The sequence below is a fragment of the Saimiri boliviensis genome, chromosome 4 (genome assembly GCF_048565385.1).
Source record: "Saimiri boliviensis isolate mSaiBol1 chromosome 4, mSaiBol1.pri, whole genome shotgun sequence".
NCBI classification, from domain to species: Eukaryota; Metazoa; Chordata; class Mammalia; order Primates; family Cebidae; genus Saimiri; species Saimiri boliviensis.
Window position 1 is genome coordinate 61,047,800 of NC_133452.1, and position 18,441 is coordinate 61,066,240.

At 37.4% G+C, this 18,441-nt stretch overlaps 1 protein-coding gene across 6 annotated transcripts in view; it reads right to left on the reverse strand.

The window, feature by feature from the left end:
• AFG1L (AFG1 like ATPase) overlaps nt 1-18,441 on the reverse strand; it is a 263,443-nt gene that overhangs the window by 35,424 nt on the left and 209,578 nt on the right. For all 6 annotated transcript variants that reach the window (XM_074397640.1, XM_074397639.1, XM_074397636.1 and 3 more), the window contains exons 9-10: nt 13,383-13,453; nt 13,026-13,126 (exon numbers count right to left, since the gene is read on the reverse strand). In XM_074397640.1, the coding sequence (XP_074253741.1) occupies nt 13,026-13,126; nt 13,383-13,453 (172 nt within the window). The remainder of the gene's footprint in view (nt 1-13,025; nt 13,127-13,382; nt 13,454-18,441) is intronic.

Sequence of the window (18,441 nt, forward strand, 5' to 3'; positions counted from 1 at the left end):
CTAGTCCTCTGGCTCTGTTTCCTTCCATTGACTCTAGTGAAAACATAATTTTCAACCCCACCCACACCCTCATCTCTTCCTTTTTCTATGTCAGTTCAGATGATGTCAGTGACTTCTTTAGGCTCCAAACTAACACATCTTTATAAATGACTTCTAGATCTTTATCTTCAGCCCTAAATTTCCAACTGTTTGTAAGCCCTGTTTTCCTACCTCTAGCATTTTGATTTATATGTTAAGGGTCCTGCCATTTCTCTGGTCATCCAGACTGAAACCGCTGGAGCCCTAGGTGGCTTGTCCTCATCCCTGACCTCTTCCATGACCAATCCTCTGATTTCTCTTCTATTTATCTTGTCCTGTGCAATCTCTCAAGTATACCTGGTTTGTGCCCCTCTTCAAGGGGGCAATTAGGAGCTAAACTCCAGTCCATACTCTGCCCAGCCATGTGCCCTGATGAGGGGCATGGTAATTTGAGACTGTATTCTGGATATTTGTGTATGACAGGTTGTGGAGGCTTGGGATTCTTAAGTATATTGATTTTTTTGTTGGTTTTGCTATGTTAGCAGGTAATTAACTTAGCCTCAAACTCCAAACTCTGTCTTCTCTGTGAGGGATAGCAGCAAAAGTCTCCTTTCAGGTTTTTTTTTTTTTTTTTTTTTTCAGGCTTAGCTGTGCATGTATATTTCATAGGTCAGCCCAAAATCTGGGCAGAGTTTATAGGAAAAAATTCAGGCTAGTCCTCTGTGGTTCTCTCCTTTCCCAAACTTTTCCTTATACGTTTCAGCTGCTATGGTCACTGATTTGCTCTTCTCTGGTTCTTCGAGCTGAAACCTGCAGGTTTCTACTGAGTTTTAGACGTCCGTATAAGATCAACTCTGATCTGCCTTCAGGAAAAAAAAAACTATAAAAATGAGAAATTCACCAGTATTAATCCTTTCTTCCAAGTGTTGGCTGTGCTATACTTTTTCCCTGCTTTTGATATACTGTGCCTTCCAGGTTGCTATTTTTTAGATTTTGTCCATAGTTTGCAGATGTGATCAATAGGTAATTTGATCAAAAGGAGTTACTCTGCCATAAATGGAAGTAGAACCTTTCTGAGTCTGTAGTTCTCTGAATACCCTATGTAGTCTCCAACTCTGTTTTTAATTGATTGTTTGTTTGTATTCCCTGGAGACAGAATCTCGCTCTGTTGCCCAGGCTGGAATGCAGTAGTGCAATCTTGGTCTCCTGGGTTCAAGCCATTCTCATGCCTCAGCCTCTGGAGTAGCAAGGATTACAGATGTGTGCCATCACACCCAGCTAGTTTTGTTTTGTTTTGTTTTGTTTTTGGTATTTTAGCAGATAATAATCCTGAGCTCAGGCAATCCACCCACCTCGGTCTCCTAAAGTGTTAGGACTGCAGGCATGAGCTACCATGCCCAGCCCCAACTCCGTTTTTCACAGAAACATAAAACTTCAGAGAAGGAAGAGATCATAAAGATTTCCCCATGACCTCCTTTGCTTAGGAAAAACCAAACAGCTACCACCTCATACTCCCCCCAACCTTTGTACCAACAGAATTTCAACCTTCCAGGCTTCAAGGCCCAGTTCCACTTTGATCATCCATAGCATTCTGGTCATACTGATCCTGTAGTCCTGATTATAATCTGCCTCACATTCTAGTGATCGATGTACTGATCTCATTTTCTCTTCTAAATTAAGACTCTGTAAAATTGGAGACCATTACTTATCTTGGTACCCAGTACAGTTCCTAGAAATATGCCGGCTTTCTATTAAGTATCCTGTAAATATTTGGTGGATGATTAGGGAGAAGTGCGATAAAATATTAAAAGGGTAGGACTTGTCTGTTACCCTGCGTAAGGGAACAAACAAATATCTAGCATGTTAGTTTATGTAACCAAGTTTCCTTCTAGAAAGAAGGACCTTCCCAAGAGGAGATACTATTTGCTGGCCCATTGGATGTGTTGGTGAAAGTTACAACTTCTCCCAGAGTATTGTACCCCATTCATCTTCCTAAAACATTACTCTAGGTACCATGTTCCTGCTCAAAACCTAAAATGACTCTCCGGATTACAGTAAGAAGCCTCTATCTCTCTGCCTGGTTTTTATGGTAGAATCTGTCTGAGATCTGTTTCATCTTCATTTCCCTTTCCTCCCCAACATGCACTCTGCTCTCATTAGGCATCTGTCTGTCCCCCCAGAACATGTGATGCTTGGCTTCCAATTATGGTTGAATACTTTTACTCTATTCATCTAAATCCTGCTCACCTTGCCAGGTAAAGGTCAATTTCCTCTTTAAATCTCATATCTTGTTGGGGCCTTTCCAACCCTTGGCATCCTTACTTTGAACTACTGATATACTCATAATATATGTAGTTAACTAGTGAGCACAGCTCTTTAAAGTAGACTATTACAACTAAAAGGAATGACAGATCAGTATTCATCAAAACTGATGGTATAAAAATCAAATGAAAGGAATGACCAAAATGTGCTGATCACATGCATTTCACAAGTGAGGAACTTGGACCCAGAATGGTGAAGTGGTTAAGTGATCTGCCTAAGGCACCTCAGCTAAATGGTATCTTTTTGATGGGAGAGTCAGAGTCTTGCTATTCTGCCCAGGCTGGAGTGCCGTGACTATCCTCAGACATGATCATAGCACAGGACGGCCAAGAACTCCTGGACTCAAGTGATCCTCCTGCCAAACCTCCCAAGCAGCTGGGACTCCAAGTGTGTGCCACAGGGCCCAGTGTCAGCTAAATGGTAATTGAGTAACGACAGGAATTGGTATCTCCTGACTCAGTTGGGCTTCTTTCTACTCTGCTACACTGTAAAATATTTGGCTCGTGTTATTTCCTTTACTATACCGTAAACTCTTGAAAGAAACTTCTTATACACTTCTTTTATATTCCTTATAACATAGGCATGCAGATATAGAAGTAGTTAAGAAATAGTTGCTGACTGGCTGGGCGTGGTGGCTTGTGCCTGTAATCCCGACACTTTGAGGGGCTAAGGCGAGTGGGTCACTTGAGGTCAGGAGTTCAAGACCAACCTGGCCAACATGGTGAAACCCCGTCTCTACTAAAAATACAAAAATTAGCTGGGTGTGGTGGGTTGTACCTGTAATCCCAGCTATTCAGGAGGCTGAGGCACAAGAATCGCTTGAATCTGGAGCAGAAGTTGTAGTGAGCCAAGATCGTGCCACTGAACTCCAGTCTGGGTAACAGGACAAGACTGTGTCTCAAAAAAAGAAAAGAAAAGAAAAGAAATAGTTTTTGACCGTTAAGTCAATGCAGTAATTAATCTTGGAGAGTTGGACCTCACATAGCATATATTTCTTAACAATTAAAAAAAAAAAAGAATGAAGTAATATTTAACCCTAAAATATGTGAAAATCTTATAATTCTTAAGATATTATGGCTCCTTTGCTTCTTTCTAGTTTTTTCTCAAAATGTTTTACCTGACTCAATAATATCTTCACCAAACCATTTTTTTTGTTAAAAAATAGTATATTCTAACAATTTCCAAAATTTTTTCCATAAAATGCATTTCAAAGTGATAAAACAGATGATCCTTATTAAATATTCTAATTGGGAATGGACTAAGTCATTACTAATTTTGAGTCAACTGATCTAATCTGGGGGAAGTTACTAAGGAAAATATCAAATCATACTCTATGATAGGAAACAAACACTTAAGGGTTGCTTGATAAAAAAAAATTTCTGTTTAAGAAAAACCAAGCCAGTCAATAGATAAGCAATGGGAAAACCATCAGTGTGAAAGCTTTTTTTAAAAAAAATCAGACAAGTACTTTTAAAGTGTTTTATATTCATATTCATTGGTTGAATTAGACTTTTCTTCTCTCAGCACTTTACCAATCTCTTCATATAGGTCTTCTGTTTAAGGAGCTATTCTAAATTATTATTCAGAGCTCTGATATATTTATCATTAAAAGCCAAATGAGATTATTTACCTTTAAATTAAAAACAAATTCTATTTTTAAAAAATTAATGACCATGGGCATGATGGCTTATGCCTGTAGTCCCAGCACTTTGGGAGGTTGAGGCAGGGTGGATTGCTTAAGCCCAGGAGTTCAAGACCAGCCTGGGTAACATGGCAAAACCCTGTCTCTACAAAAAAAAATACTAAAATTAGCTGGGCATGGTGGTGTACACCTGTAGTCCAATCTACTTGGGAGGCTGAGGTGGGAAGGACGACTTGAGCCTGGGAGGCTAAAATTGCAGTGAGAAGTGATCACAACACTGAACTCCAGTCTGGGCAAAAGAACAAGACCCTATCTCCAAAAAAAAAAAAAAAAAATTTTTTTTTAATTCATATTTCTTAATCTTTGTACTTCTAAATCATTGTCTCAGCAAATGAGTAACATATTCCTCTCAAAGACTGAGGCAAATCTTAAATATTAGTTTATCATACTTTCCTAGAGTAGAAGTGACCTTAAAACAAACATGAGGACTTGTGTCTACTACTAGATCCAATCCTCAAAAGAATGTTACTCCTAAGCCAGAGAACATATTGAAAGTATACAGCTTTTGCCACACTTACTCTTCCATTGAGACCCTCTGAGAATCCCTGGGCGTTTTACCCCCATTACAGGAGAAACAATATTTTTGAACCACTTCAGCTAACAACATGACATAAATATATTCACAGAAAATGAAAGCATTTTTTCTCCCTCAGAGGAGCTTGAGGCTTGCAGAGCTTAAAATCTGCAGCCCTGAGTAGCATCATCTAAGAAGCTGCTCTTGCCTCGGTTTGGGAACAGAAGCTGGGCAGGACTGTCCAGCCTCACTATGTGTCCTATTAAAGAAAATTTGCCACTGAAGAAAGGAAAAGGGTGTTCTCTTTATTTCTTTGAATCCCTCTTTACTCCCTTTTCATCATGGAAACATTCACAATTATTCTAAGAGGCTACAGTTTTCTAATTTCTAATCCAGACCCTCTTTTTCAGACATTTTTTTTCTTTAAACTAGTAAAATACAAAACAAACAAACAAACACTCAACAACTTTTAACCCAATATACAGTGATTTCTTTGGAAGATACAAATCAATCAACAATTAGTAAAAATGGATCCCTCAGTCCAATCTCCAGCCTGGTTTTTTTTTCTTTTCTTTTCTTTTTTTTTTTCAGATGGAGTTTCACTCTTGTTACCCAGGCTGGAGTGCAGTGGCAGTGATAACGGCTCACTGCAAACTCCGCCTCCCAGGTTCATCGGATTTCTCACCTCAGCCTCCCGAGTAGCTAGGACTACAGACATGCGCCAACATACCCAGCTAATTTTTGTATTTTTAGTAGAGATGGGGTTTCACCATGTTGGCCAGGATGGTCTCGATATCTTGACCTCATTATCCATCCGCCTCAGCCTCCCAAAGTACTAGGATTACAGGCGTGAGCCACCGTGCCCAGCCTCCAATCTCCAGTCTTACAGAGAGCTCACTTTTTCTTTTATTACAAAATATCAGAACAAAATAAATTCAGGTAAGAAGTTACTTGCATACATCTTACTTTTTAAAATCAAATTATAAGTCGATTATGGGATTTTATTCCAAAAACCTTCTTTATCATTCTGAGGAGTCATGTGAAATAGGCTAGGTCTATGTGTATATGGTAAAATTTTGCACCTATCTGAATATAACGTATATTCCTTCTCATGTATTTAACTACATTCCCCAATTTGACATTACAAGGCAAGTGGAGGAGTGGGGTCTTGTAGGATTCAGTGTTGGTTGAATGGTTAGATAAAATGACCCTTGAGGTGCCTTGCAACACCATAACTATGACTCTATAGTTTAAGGACTGGCTCGTAACGTGGACAGGGAAAGACAGACAAAAGACTTATGGCTCATCCTGGATTCATATTCCTCCCTACAAGAATTTGACCCATTCTCTGTTAAGCTCTTTGCAATCTCACTTCTGCCCTCCCTGTCGCTATGCTGCGGCCAGGCTGGCTGGCTGCCTTACTTGGACATGACAAGACTAGAGGTCAGGAAATGTGGAAAATGAGCACACACAGATTAGCAATGCTACAAAAATGGTTTTGCTGCTGGGAAGGTAAAAGGCCAAGGACATTCCTGGGCTGCCTCGGCTCTGGTGATTAATGCCCTTCTTCCCTGATGCTAATCACCACTGTTGTTGGCATCTCAACACCATCAGCCTTGACTCTTGGCCAAGTAGTAGAGATAAAAGCTATTCATCCTTTTAGTATTATATTTACTGAGAGTGAATGAAGCACAGGACACAAACCAGAAGTAGCTCCCAACCAGTGGTTTCACTTGGAATAAATCTAAATAAAGCATAAAAAAAGAAAGAGAAGGGAAATGTCACTTAACAACTCCCTGAGGGATACTATGTAGCACACTTAAAAGTCTAAGAATACATACACTAATATGACATAATCAAGATTAATAGACAAATGGAGGCCAACGCACTTATCTGATGGTCTTCCATTTCTTGAGTACTAAAAACCAAAGAAGAAAGGTAACAAACAAGAAGTTGATAGTGAGCAAAGCGTATACCCATGCATATGCATCAACTGATATATTTTTCTTCCTAGACTTTCTGCAAACACACCTGGCCACCTGTCATTATTTTTAAGACAGAAATAACAAACTGCTCTTGCAAACAGTTGCTTATGAGCACGGTTATCGGTTGAGGAAACAATTTTCTGCAGGTGTTTGCAGAAAATTATATTTTTCAATAAGGAAAATTTGGGTCTAGTCAGTTTACTCATTAAGCCTTTAGAATTCAGCTTTGGCTTATTTTCTTTCTGTAGGATTCTTTCATTTTTGGTCCATGAAAGTTTAACCCTAAAGCAAGGAGTTCTCAAACTTTTTGGCTTCAGCACTCCTTTACACTTTTACAAATTATTCAGAAACCCAAGGAACGTCTGCTTATATGGGTTATCTCTCCCAATGTTTTCCTGCAATAGAAATTAAAACTGAGAAAAAATTTAAAATAGGTATTAATTCATTTAAAGTAACAATTATAAAGCCATTATAATAAGCCCATCAAATTAACACAAATCACATTTTTATGAAAAGTAATTCTATTTTTTGAAATGAACATAAGAAGAATGGCATTGGTTTACATTTTTGTAAATCTCTTTAGTACCTGGCTTAATAGAAAATGGCTGGACTCTCATATCCATTTTTACATCCAATCTATTGCAACTCAGTTGTTCGGATTGAAATATACAAGAAAATCAAGCCTTATACAGATACATAGTTGAAAGAGGGAAACGTATTTTAATAGCCTTATCAGATAATTTTGGATATTCTTTGATGCTATAGGAAAACTCGACAAGAAGTTACTGCCAAAGAGTACATGGTGGAAAGGCAGAAAAATAATAACTTTAGGGTAAAAGAAAACCTGGCAAACACTATCTCAGGTAAATGTGATGAAGGTTAGCATCAATAATTATAAGCCATGTTGACAGTATGAATCCTTGACATGATGTGATGAAAGTAGTACTTGATCTCTGTGGTCTATTCCCCCAAGACCATAATTCCAGTCTAATCATAAGGAAAACGTCAGACAAATCCCAATTAAGAAACAGTTTATAAATACCTAACTAGTACTCCTCAAAACTGTCAAGATCACAAAAAACAAGAAGTCTGTGAGAAACTGTCATAGCCAAGAAAATCCTAAGGAGACATAACTAAAGGTAATGTGGAAAAAGATATTAGGTAAAACCTAGAGAAATCTGAAAAAAAGTACAGACTTTAGTTAATAATAATGTATCAATATTGGTTCATTAATTGTAACAGATATACTTTATGAATATAAGATGTTAATAGGGGAAACTAGATTAAGAAGTATATGGAAACTCTCTGTACCAGAGTCTTGATTTTCTATAAGCCCAAAACTATTCTAAAAAATAGAATCTATTAACAAATTTTAACTTGAAAAGAGGTCATTTTTAAAACGTTAGTTGCAATGTAAAACTGAAATAATATCAGTATACCTTTTGAATTCCATTATATTAAAATCCATTAGTCTTTCCTACACTTTAAATGGATCTTTTGTCATGTATGATTTTGTAAAAGCATGCATTGTATATTGTAAAGTATTGGTTCAATGAGTTATGTAGATCTTCCAAATGTTGACACATTTAATTATACAATTATCAAAACATTGCATGTGTTAATATCACCATCAATCTCATCTGAAAGATGTTTAAGAATTGGGAAGCTGTCAAGCTCATGATGGCAGAAACAAGTTTTCCAAAATTCTAATTTTCACTTGTTTGCTCAAATTTTATCACTGGCAACAAATATTGTCAGTTGTTTTCCTTGAAATGACAGTCTTATTTCATTCATTTTCAAGAAAATGTCTGTCAAACATTGTGAGAAAATGTCTGCCAAATCTGAATAACCATAGTTTGTCTGTCACTCAGTCTTCCAAGTGAAAATGGTATTCTGGGAAAACAGTGGCTAGTTCAGCTTGCAACTCAAACAACCATACATGTGCTTTTCCCCAGGGCAGCCTTCATATTTGATATAGAGCAGAGGTGTTTTATTATGTGTACTTCCCACTTCATCACAAAGAATATTCAAAAGACATGTTCTCAAAGTTGAGATTTAACAAAATAATTTTTACTGCTTATTTAAGGATATTCATAAATGGAACTGGGTTATTTATTTATTTATTTATACTGTGAGCATGTGATCAGTCAAAAGGTGCTACTGCCTTGATTCCTGCTAAGGTGCCAGCAGTTTCACCCATCATTGCTTTTGCATATAACATTATGTATGTTAATATATAACAGTGCTTAGAATGATCCCTGATGCATGGCTCTATTATTATCATTATGTATATTATATTATTATGTATGTTATTATTTTCATATATGTGTTACAGGGTCTCCTAACTTGGACTGCTTCTCTGAACATGACAGTACTGAATTATAAATTTACAAAGAAAGTGAATCCTATCTCAATTACTGTAAATACTACCAGTGTGAAAAAGGCAAGAAGTATTACAGAGAGTTTAGATTCCCAGGACCCCTGAAAGGGTTTCAGGGACCTCAGAGGTCTATAAGCCACACTTTGAGAACCACTGCCTTAAATAACCATATTTCTGACTTTTCCACTACCCTCAGATTAAAGCAAGTAGCTGTATCAAGGTAAGGAAAGGAAACCTGAAAGCTCATGTCATGTCCACAGAGATGGATCTGTTTCATTTTCCTTTGCCACAGCTGTGATATGGAGGGAACGGCAGGGAACAAAGACCACCAAAACATATTCTTCTCCACCCTCCCACACTTCTCTAAGGTAGCACTTCCCAAACTTTTCATATTATGACAGGAAGAGAAAATACTGTTTTTTAATGGGCAAAGAGATTAGGTTGTGTAAGGCTTGGGGCCCCTTGCCTGGAGGCACAGACCCTGGAGGTACAGCCTTCAGAAGGGCAGAAGGGTTTGTATCTGTACCCACTCCCAGTGATATGCCAAGGCACATGAGTTGGGCAGGTTTGTACTAAGCTCTTCAACACAGAGGGAGGCACTCAGGACTGGAGGATGTCTATTCCCCAGCCAGCTTCATGCTCCATAAAATTCTTAAAGCTTAGCTCAGATGTGAGAAATCATAAAGTATCTGATTACACTTTATTTATTGTTGTTGTTATTGTTGTTTGTTTATTATTTTCTTTTTGAGTTTTGCTGTCACCCAAGCTGGAATGCAGTGGTGCAATCTTGGCTCACCACAACTCCAACCTCCTGGGTTCAAGCGATTCTTGTGCCTCAGCCTCCTGAGTGGCTGGGATTACAGGTCCTTGCCACCATGCCTGGCTAATTTCTGTATTTTTAGTAGAGACAGGGTTTTGCTATGTCCAGGCTGGTCTGATCTCCTGACCTCATGTGATCTGCCTGCCTCAGCCTCCCAAATGATTACACTTTAAGATAGAGGTCAAAGTATATTAAAGATTGAGGCATAACTTGTCCAGAACACCTTCAGATACAATGTAGTAATTCAAAGCACAGGATCTGACTACCAAACTACCAAGGAGTCGAAGCTCTGGCTCCACACTTACTAGCTGTGTGACCTTGGGAAAGTAACTTAACATCTTGGTATCTCAAATTATCTACCTATAAAATGGGTACAATAATAGTGCCTACCTATTATAAGTATCAAATGAGTTAATATATAACAGTGCTTAGAATGATCCCTGATGCATGGCTCTATTATTATCATTATGTATGTTATATTATTACTATGTATGTTATTATTTTTATGTATGTGTTACAGGGTCTCCTAACTTGGACTGCTTCTCTGAACATAACAGTACTGAATTATAAATTTACAAAGAAAGAGAATCCTATCTCATGATAGTGGGTGAGTAAAAAAGAAAAAAAAAGAGAATCCTGGAGATACCAAGAGGCTAAATGTTAACCTACAGGATTACAAATCTGAGGAACTTTGCTTGGAACAGTGAGAAAAGAGGTGTGCAAGGAGCAGAACATGCCAGGCTTTTTCATTTTACTTATGGCATATGTCAAGGGCTTCCAATCTGAACCTCCTTTTACCTTATCAAGACACAGGTAAGTTTTTGTATTATTTTTTCCTTGGAAGGGGCCATGGCTCAAAAATAATCATTGTAGACTGTTAACCAATCTACATCTTGCCAAAGATTTTTTCATGATGGTATCACGTGGTTAGACTAGTCTCGGGCTTCAAGAGTCTTCTAGAAAATGAGGATGATCCAAAACTCGGACTGTCCCAGACACACCAGATGTCTGCTTCTTTACCTTAGGTTCGATGTTTGTTTGTTTTTTTAACTTAATGGTTTTTGGCAACTATTTAGCCTGACTCATAAGATCATTATAACTCATGAAGAGTTTAAGGCTACATCTGAAGTTGAGGGATTTCAATTGTCCTCTTCATGCAAGAAATCAATATCTGAATTGCAGTTGCAAGGTTGCAAAGCAATGCAAATCATCCTAACAAGAAAATAGTCACCAATGAACTAGCCACTTAAAAACTTAGCCCTTCCTCAAACATCCCTCACAGCTTAACACTGGGACCTAATCCCACTTACCACATCAATGCCTTCTGCAGGTCATTCAATGCTTATGAAATGTAGTAAACACCCCAAAATTACAGTCTAGATAAAGAACAAACCTGTCCATGCAAACTCACTGACAAATGAAGATCTGGCCAACTTGGAGAAGAAAAAAAAAATCAACAAATAACGACACCACAAAAAGTTCAAAAGAAAGTAATTGACAAGGCTGGGCATGGTGGCTCACATCTGTAATCCTAGCACTTTGGGAGGCTGAGGTGGGTGGATCTCTTGAGGCCAGGAATTTGAGAACAGCCTGGACAACATGGTGAGACCCCATCTCTACAAAAACCTTTTTAAAAAACTAGCCAGGCATGGTGTTGTGTGCCTGTATCCCACTTACTGGGGAGGCTGAGGTGGGAGGATTGCCTAAGCCCAGGAGGTCGAGGCAATAGTGAACCATGATCATGCCAATGCACTTGTTCATGGTTTAATCTAAGAGTTTAGTTTGTAGTTGCCATTATAATCCAAACTTTTATCAAATAAGATAAAATGATTTATTTTTATAAGCATTATTTCATTTTTCAAGATAAAGTCTCAGTCTTCTTCCCCATCACCCCCGATAACAAATAAACTGAAGATTTTGGTCCCCAATAAATGGCCTTTTCCTGTTACTAAGACTCCTAAAACAATGAGCATACTGTAAAAATGTAGATAAAACTCAGTATCTGCTCCAAAAGAGACCATCGTTGCCTTCCTCCCCCAAGATTCAACAGGCTTGTCTTTTCCTGTTTCCCCATGGGGTCCTCTTCTGCAGAAAGTGGAGGAGCTTCATCTTTCGGATATACAAGATTCTTCTCAAGTTTATTTCTCTTGCAAAATGAGTAAAACCTAAGTGGGAGCCTTAATAGAATTTTGTCAGGAGATGCTAGGTTATCAGAACCTCAAAGATCGATCCAGGAGAGGTATGAAAGGTCCCTATCACCCAGAATGACTTTCACTAACAGAGATCAACATTACCACCCTGTCAGAAGATCCTCATTGATCCTAAACTTTACTGGTTCTGAGTGCAGAACAACTGCAAACTGAGTTCATCTCTCTGGCTTAAAAAATTATAAATTTACACTGGTTAGAAGTAATGAAGTGACTAGCTTTAAGAAAAGCACTTATAAAATGGCCGCAGGTATAAGTATTTTGTCTTTTTCCGTACTGAAAAGCAACTCTTCTTTAGTTAACTAAAAGTGAAGCTAAAACAGAGACCAGCTAGAATGATAAATTAAGCATGTCGATTGAGAAATTATGCTTAAAATTGTATCTGATTTGGATTTGTTTTCCTCAAGATTTGCAATCAATAAGTACATTGAATATCCATTGACTACTGATAATTCCAGAGCTTTTAAAAGACAGAATTCATATCTATAACGAATCTGCAGTCAAGATCTTTCTCAGTTATATGAATATGTGCATATACAGGTAAATGTTTTTTCTTTGTTGAAGATATTATTTATTATATAATATAGATGTCACATTATAGAAATTCACCTTCGTTGACCCTGGTCCTAATAGGTCCGTTATTATGGCAGTAACAAATGGGCAGTGAGTGCTAGGAGTGGAAATTATTTTATGTGATGCTTCCTTGGATCATGCTAGCATTATTTTATCTTCCTTTTTCCCACATACTAACCCTCACCTCAAATATTTTTCCAAACTCTCTTATGTTTGACTTTTACAAAACAACTCCCAAACTGATTTTATTTTTGCTTCTAGCAACAGTTGACAGTTCTCTCTGCATTTCTAATTTTGCATTAGAGCCCTTCTAAGTGCAAATTTTGTGCCAATATCTATAAAAAGTACATGGCAAATATAGATGAGTATTTCCCTTAATAAGACTTTTAAATTGGTTCTGACTCTGTGAATAGTATTTTAAAATCTGAAATGGGCAGAGAGGAAAACATGAAGTATTTTAACATGTGAAAAGGCCAGTGAGTCTGGACGTGCCTGGATACTTACTCTCTCACACAGCTCTTCAAATGTGCAGTCGGCAATGGTTCCACAGGCTTTATTCAGGCGCAGCTCTCTGCCTTGCACTTTTAGAATCCTTGGTCTAGTTACTATGGGAACATGAACAAAGACTCAATCTTGTCTGGATAATTACTATAAAATTCATCTCTTACAGATAGGAAATGCATAGCTTGATGAATAATAGCACATGATTCAACACATAAATTAGACAAAATGCTGATACAATGACTGCCACTTGAGCGTGGCATCAACCCATATACAGCAATGGAACTTATTAATTGGTCAGTGGAGATTGGGCATTGTGTTCTAAATGTATTCTCTTTCAAGAGAAATTAACTTACGTACAATCATTTTGTTTCTGAGCCAGCTCATCAAACAACTTATCCATGACAGCCTCCACATCAGCTTCACTTGTGCTACAGTGAAAAGAATAATAGAATATGAAATTAATAACACTTGAAGCCAACATCAAACAGCTGCCTGAGCCTGCTTAGCTTTTTGCCCATAAAAAAAAAGAACAGGATGTTATGCTCTAAATACAAACATTAGATTTAGAATACACTTAAAAGCAGAGAATATTAACTCTCAGGTAGATGATTCTGCCTTATTTGCATACACTGAAAGACTTCTGTGCTTCTAGTTGTTTCCAGTAATGAGACGATACAGGCAGAGTAAATCCATTAATACCATGTGTACACAATGAGAAGAAAGCTTCTGGCTCTCTCTTGCATGCAAAACAAGAGCAAATAGACAAGGCAGTCAAGCATCCAGCAAAGTATCCTTTGAAATCTCTACTGAGAGGGTACATGTGAAATTAAATATTGAAGTTGCATTTTAAAAAAATCAAGTCAAGCCACTGACTGAGAGGATCAAACATCCAGAATTAAATTACTACCTTCAAAATACCAACTTGATCTGCACATCAATAACTTTGTCAGACTTCTGGTATAAGTACAATTAGAGACCACACAGTTTCTCTCAAAATTCTCCTTGTTGGAAATTGAAGAAAACTCTCTCCTTCTGTGATGTCCACTGTTACAGCGACTATGAAGTTAGTCTCATCACAGAATCTTTTGTATTCTAATTAGAAATCACCATATGGTTTAGAGAATTCATATATAAATGTGATAATGCTATGGCCTTTTTCCTCTCACCTTTTTTTTTTTAAAGAGGGGTTGGTAAATTAACAGTCAATAAAATAACTGGCAGAAGAAATAAAAACTGTTAAAAAAGAGCTTCAAGTAAAAATATAAGTTTACTTCAACTCCACATAGAAACTTTTACAGGATGATCTGCCGAAAATGCTTAATTTTAACACACAAATCACTCTTATGTAGTTGTATTAGCAATTAAACTAAATTCTGGACATCCATCTTACTAAAGTCTTATTGAAAGTTAATATGAAAGGTTATCTTTTATTTAGATTAAGCTTAAACTAAACAACTTCTCCCTTGAGATAATTATCAGGTGGTAGGCATTTAACATACAAGCACCCAATTCTTCAACTGTTCTAGAGCAAATGTCCTTAAAATGCAACAAAGCACATAGTCATTATGAAAAGTTTGAAACTGCCACATTCCAAGTAATAACCATTCCATCTCAAAGGACGTTAAAAACATTTGCAATGGCTAACTTTGCAGAAGAAATGCTATTTTACTTCCATGAGGTCTGGTATGATATTCAAATAGAGTGGTATTAAAATAATAAAATGACACTATAGAAAATAATTTTAGAGACAGAAACAATCTTAAAGGTATAAAGAAATCACATAAACCAATGTCAATGCCAATATCAGTGTCCATGCCAAGCACGTGTTTGTTTAGACTTCATTCTTGAGAATTCACTTGGAACCAGTAACACCTTTGGGGTATACAAGCAAAGAAAAAAAAAAGTTTAAAAGTAAGCTACTTTTTGAGCCCATATAGCCAAGACAATCTTAAGCAAAAAGAACAAAGCTGGAGGCATCACTCTAGCCAACTTCAAACTATACTACAAGACTACAGTAACCAAAACAGCATGGTACTACTACCAGAACAGACACATAGACCAATTGAACAGAATAGAGGTCTCAGAAATAAGACCACACATGTACAACTACCTGATCTTTGACAAACCCCACAAAAACAAGCAATGGGGAAAGGATTTCCTATTTAAAAACTGGTGCTGGGAAAACTGGCTGGCCATATGCAGAAAACTGAAACTGGACCCCTTCCTTACACTTTATAAAAAATAAACTCAAGATGGATTAAAGACTTAAACATAAAACACAAAACCATTAAAACCCTAGAAGAAAATCTAGGCAATATCATCCAGGACATAGGCATGGAATAAAAAACTTACAGAATGGGAGAAAATTTTTGCAATCTACCCATTTGACAAAGGTTTAATAACCAGAATCTATAAGAAACTTAAAGAAATTTATGAAAAAAAAAAAACAACCATTGAAACGTGAGCAAACGACATGAACAGACACTTCTCAAAGGACATTTATGCAGCCAAGAAGCACAGAAAAAAGCTCAACACCACTGGTCGTTAGAGAAATGCAAATCAAAACCACATTGAGATATCATCTCATGCCAGCTAGTATGGCAATTATTAAAAAGTCAAGAAACAACAGGCGTGGGGAGGTGGGAAGAGATAGCATGGGGAGAAATGACAGATACAGGTGAGGGGACGGAAGGCAGCAAACCACACTGCCATGTGTGTACCTATGCAACAATCTTGCATGTTCATCACATGTACCCCAAAACCTAAAATGCAATAAAAAAATAAAAAAATAAAAATAAAATAAAAAAAAAAGAAACAACAGATGCTAGCGAGGCTGTGGAGAAATAGGAATGCTTTTACACTGTTGGTGGAAATGTAAATTAGCTCAACCATTGTGGAAGACAGTATGGTGATATCACAAGGATCTAGAACCAGAAATACCATTTGACCCTGCAATCCCATTACTGGATTATATACCCAAAGGAATATAAATCATTCTACTATCAAGATAGATGTACATGTAGCCGGGCACGGTGGTTCAAGCCTGTAATCCCAGCACTTTGGGAGGCTGAGACGGGTGGATCACGAGGTCAAGAGATCAAGACCATCCTGGTCAACATGGTGAAACCCCGTCTCTACTAAAGATACAAAAAAATTAGCTGGGCATGGTGGCACATGCCTGTAATCCCAGCAACTCAGGAGGCTGAGGCAGGAGAATTGCTTGAACCCGGGAGGCGGAGGTTGCGGTGAGCCGAGATTGCGCCATTGCACTCCAGCCTGGGTAACAAGAGCGAAACTCCATCTCAAAAAAAAAAAAAAAAAGATAGATGTACATGTATATTTATTGCAGCACTATTCACAACAGCAAAGACATGGAATCAACCCAAATGCCCATTAATGATGGACTGGATAAAGCAAATCTGGTACATATACACTATGGAATATTATGCAGCCATAAAAAGGAAAAATATCATGTCCTGGGCGGACACAAGGATGGAGCTGGAAGCCATTATCCTCAGTAATCTAACACATGAACAGAAAAGCAAATACCACATGTTCTCACTCATAAGTGAAAACTGAACAATGAGAACACATGGACACAGGGAGGGAAATGACATACACCAGGGCCTGTTGGGGGCAGGGGCAGGGAGAGGAAGAGCATCAGGATAAATAGCTAATGCATGTGGGGCTTAATAGCTAGGTGATGGGTTGATAGGTTCAACAAACCAACATGGCACACATTTCCTTATGTAACAAATCTGTTCATCCTACACATGTATCCCAGAACTTAAAATAAAATATATTTTTAAAAAAATGAGCTGCTTTTTAAGGAATATAGCAAAAAGAGAGCAACACCACCTACCCAGTATGGTCTGCTGTCATTTAGAAAGTTAATCTTTCCTTAGGACAGGCACATTACTCAACATAAGGGGAAAACTGAATTCTGAAAGACAAAGGACTTATAAGAACTGCATAAAGATAGCTCAATGGACAAGAAACAGAAGACAGGTCTCTAAAAGCATATTTGGTGAATAAATAATCTCTTATAAACTTCCTCAGTGATTTCTTTTTTACTTTGTGGCCTATTATATATTATATTATCAAAATGTGACTCACTAAACTTCAATCAGGTCACCTGAATCCCCATCAGTGATGGACCAGATAAAGAAAATGTGGTACATATACACCACAGTACATATACTACGTGTGGTACACATACACTTAGGTACATATACCCAAGTCACCTGTTAAATTACAATACCTGATTTTATATATAGTGAAATTACATGTGAAATATCACAAAATTTTTATTATAACACTGTCTTATAAGAATTCTATTATATTATCACAGTTACTCAGAAATGACAAAATAAAAAATTTTAATGGCGTAAGCTGGGCATGGTGGCTCACGACTATAATCCCAGCACTTTGGGAAGCCACTTTGGTGGCCAGTTTACTTGAGGCCAGGAGTTGGAGACCAGATTCACCAACATGACAAAACCCCATCTCTACAAACAATATAAAAATTAGCTGGGCATGGTGGTGTGTGCCTGTAATCCCAGCTATTCAGGAGGCTGAGGCAGGAGATTCCTTGAACCCGGGAGGTGGAGGTTACAATGAGCCAAGATTGCGCCACTGCACTCCAGCCTGGGTGACAGAGCGAGGCTGTGTCTCAAAAAAAAAAAGAAAGAAAGAAAAGAAATAGGAAGGAAGGGAGGGAGGGCGGGAAGGGTATTGCTGTTAAGGGCTTAAAAATAACTGCAGTTCATAAAAGCAGCTTATGTAACGTGTAACTGTTATCCATCTAAGCCAACTTGCACTCAACCTCAGGGAGTATGTTGTATTGACCTCCTGGGAGACAGGAACCTCATCTTCATATTGTCTTAAAAGCAGGAAGGGTTGGTGTGTTTCTGTTTTTTTAGACATATATAGATTGATATAAAATAAATAAAAATGCCATGAAAGAAATCCTTACCAGAAAGAAATATATTTATAATCCCTTAACAACAACAACAACAACAACAACAACAACAACAAAAAAAAAAACTTGTCCTTTCACATTTCACTCAGGCTTCAGATTTTCCTACTTAAGAGGATGCATCGGTAGAGTTCCTTGAATTGTTTTAAGGAAAAGAATTAGAAAAGTAAAGGCAGAAAGAAAAAATCAGCTTGTCTCCTTTAGCCTAAAAGATTCAGAGTCTTATTTATTATCCATTTTCATATCCAGTTTAAATACCTTTAAGCATGTTTTGCAATTCTAGTAAAATTTTTAGATGATTCTGAACTATTTCAATGTGTCATACAAAGAATAACAAAAGCTAACATTTGTTGAATGACTATTACATAGGAGTTAATTTATAAATACACCACCATCTTACCATGTAGGTTAAGTTATTATCCTATATTTACACAAGAG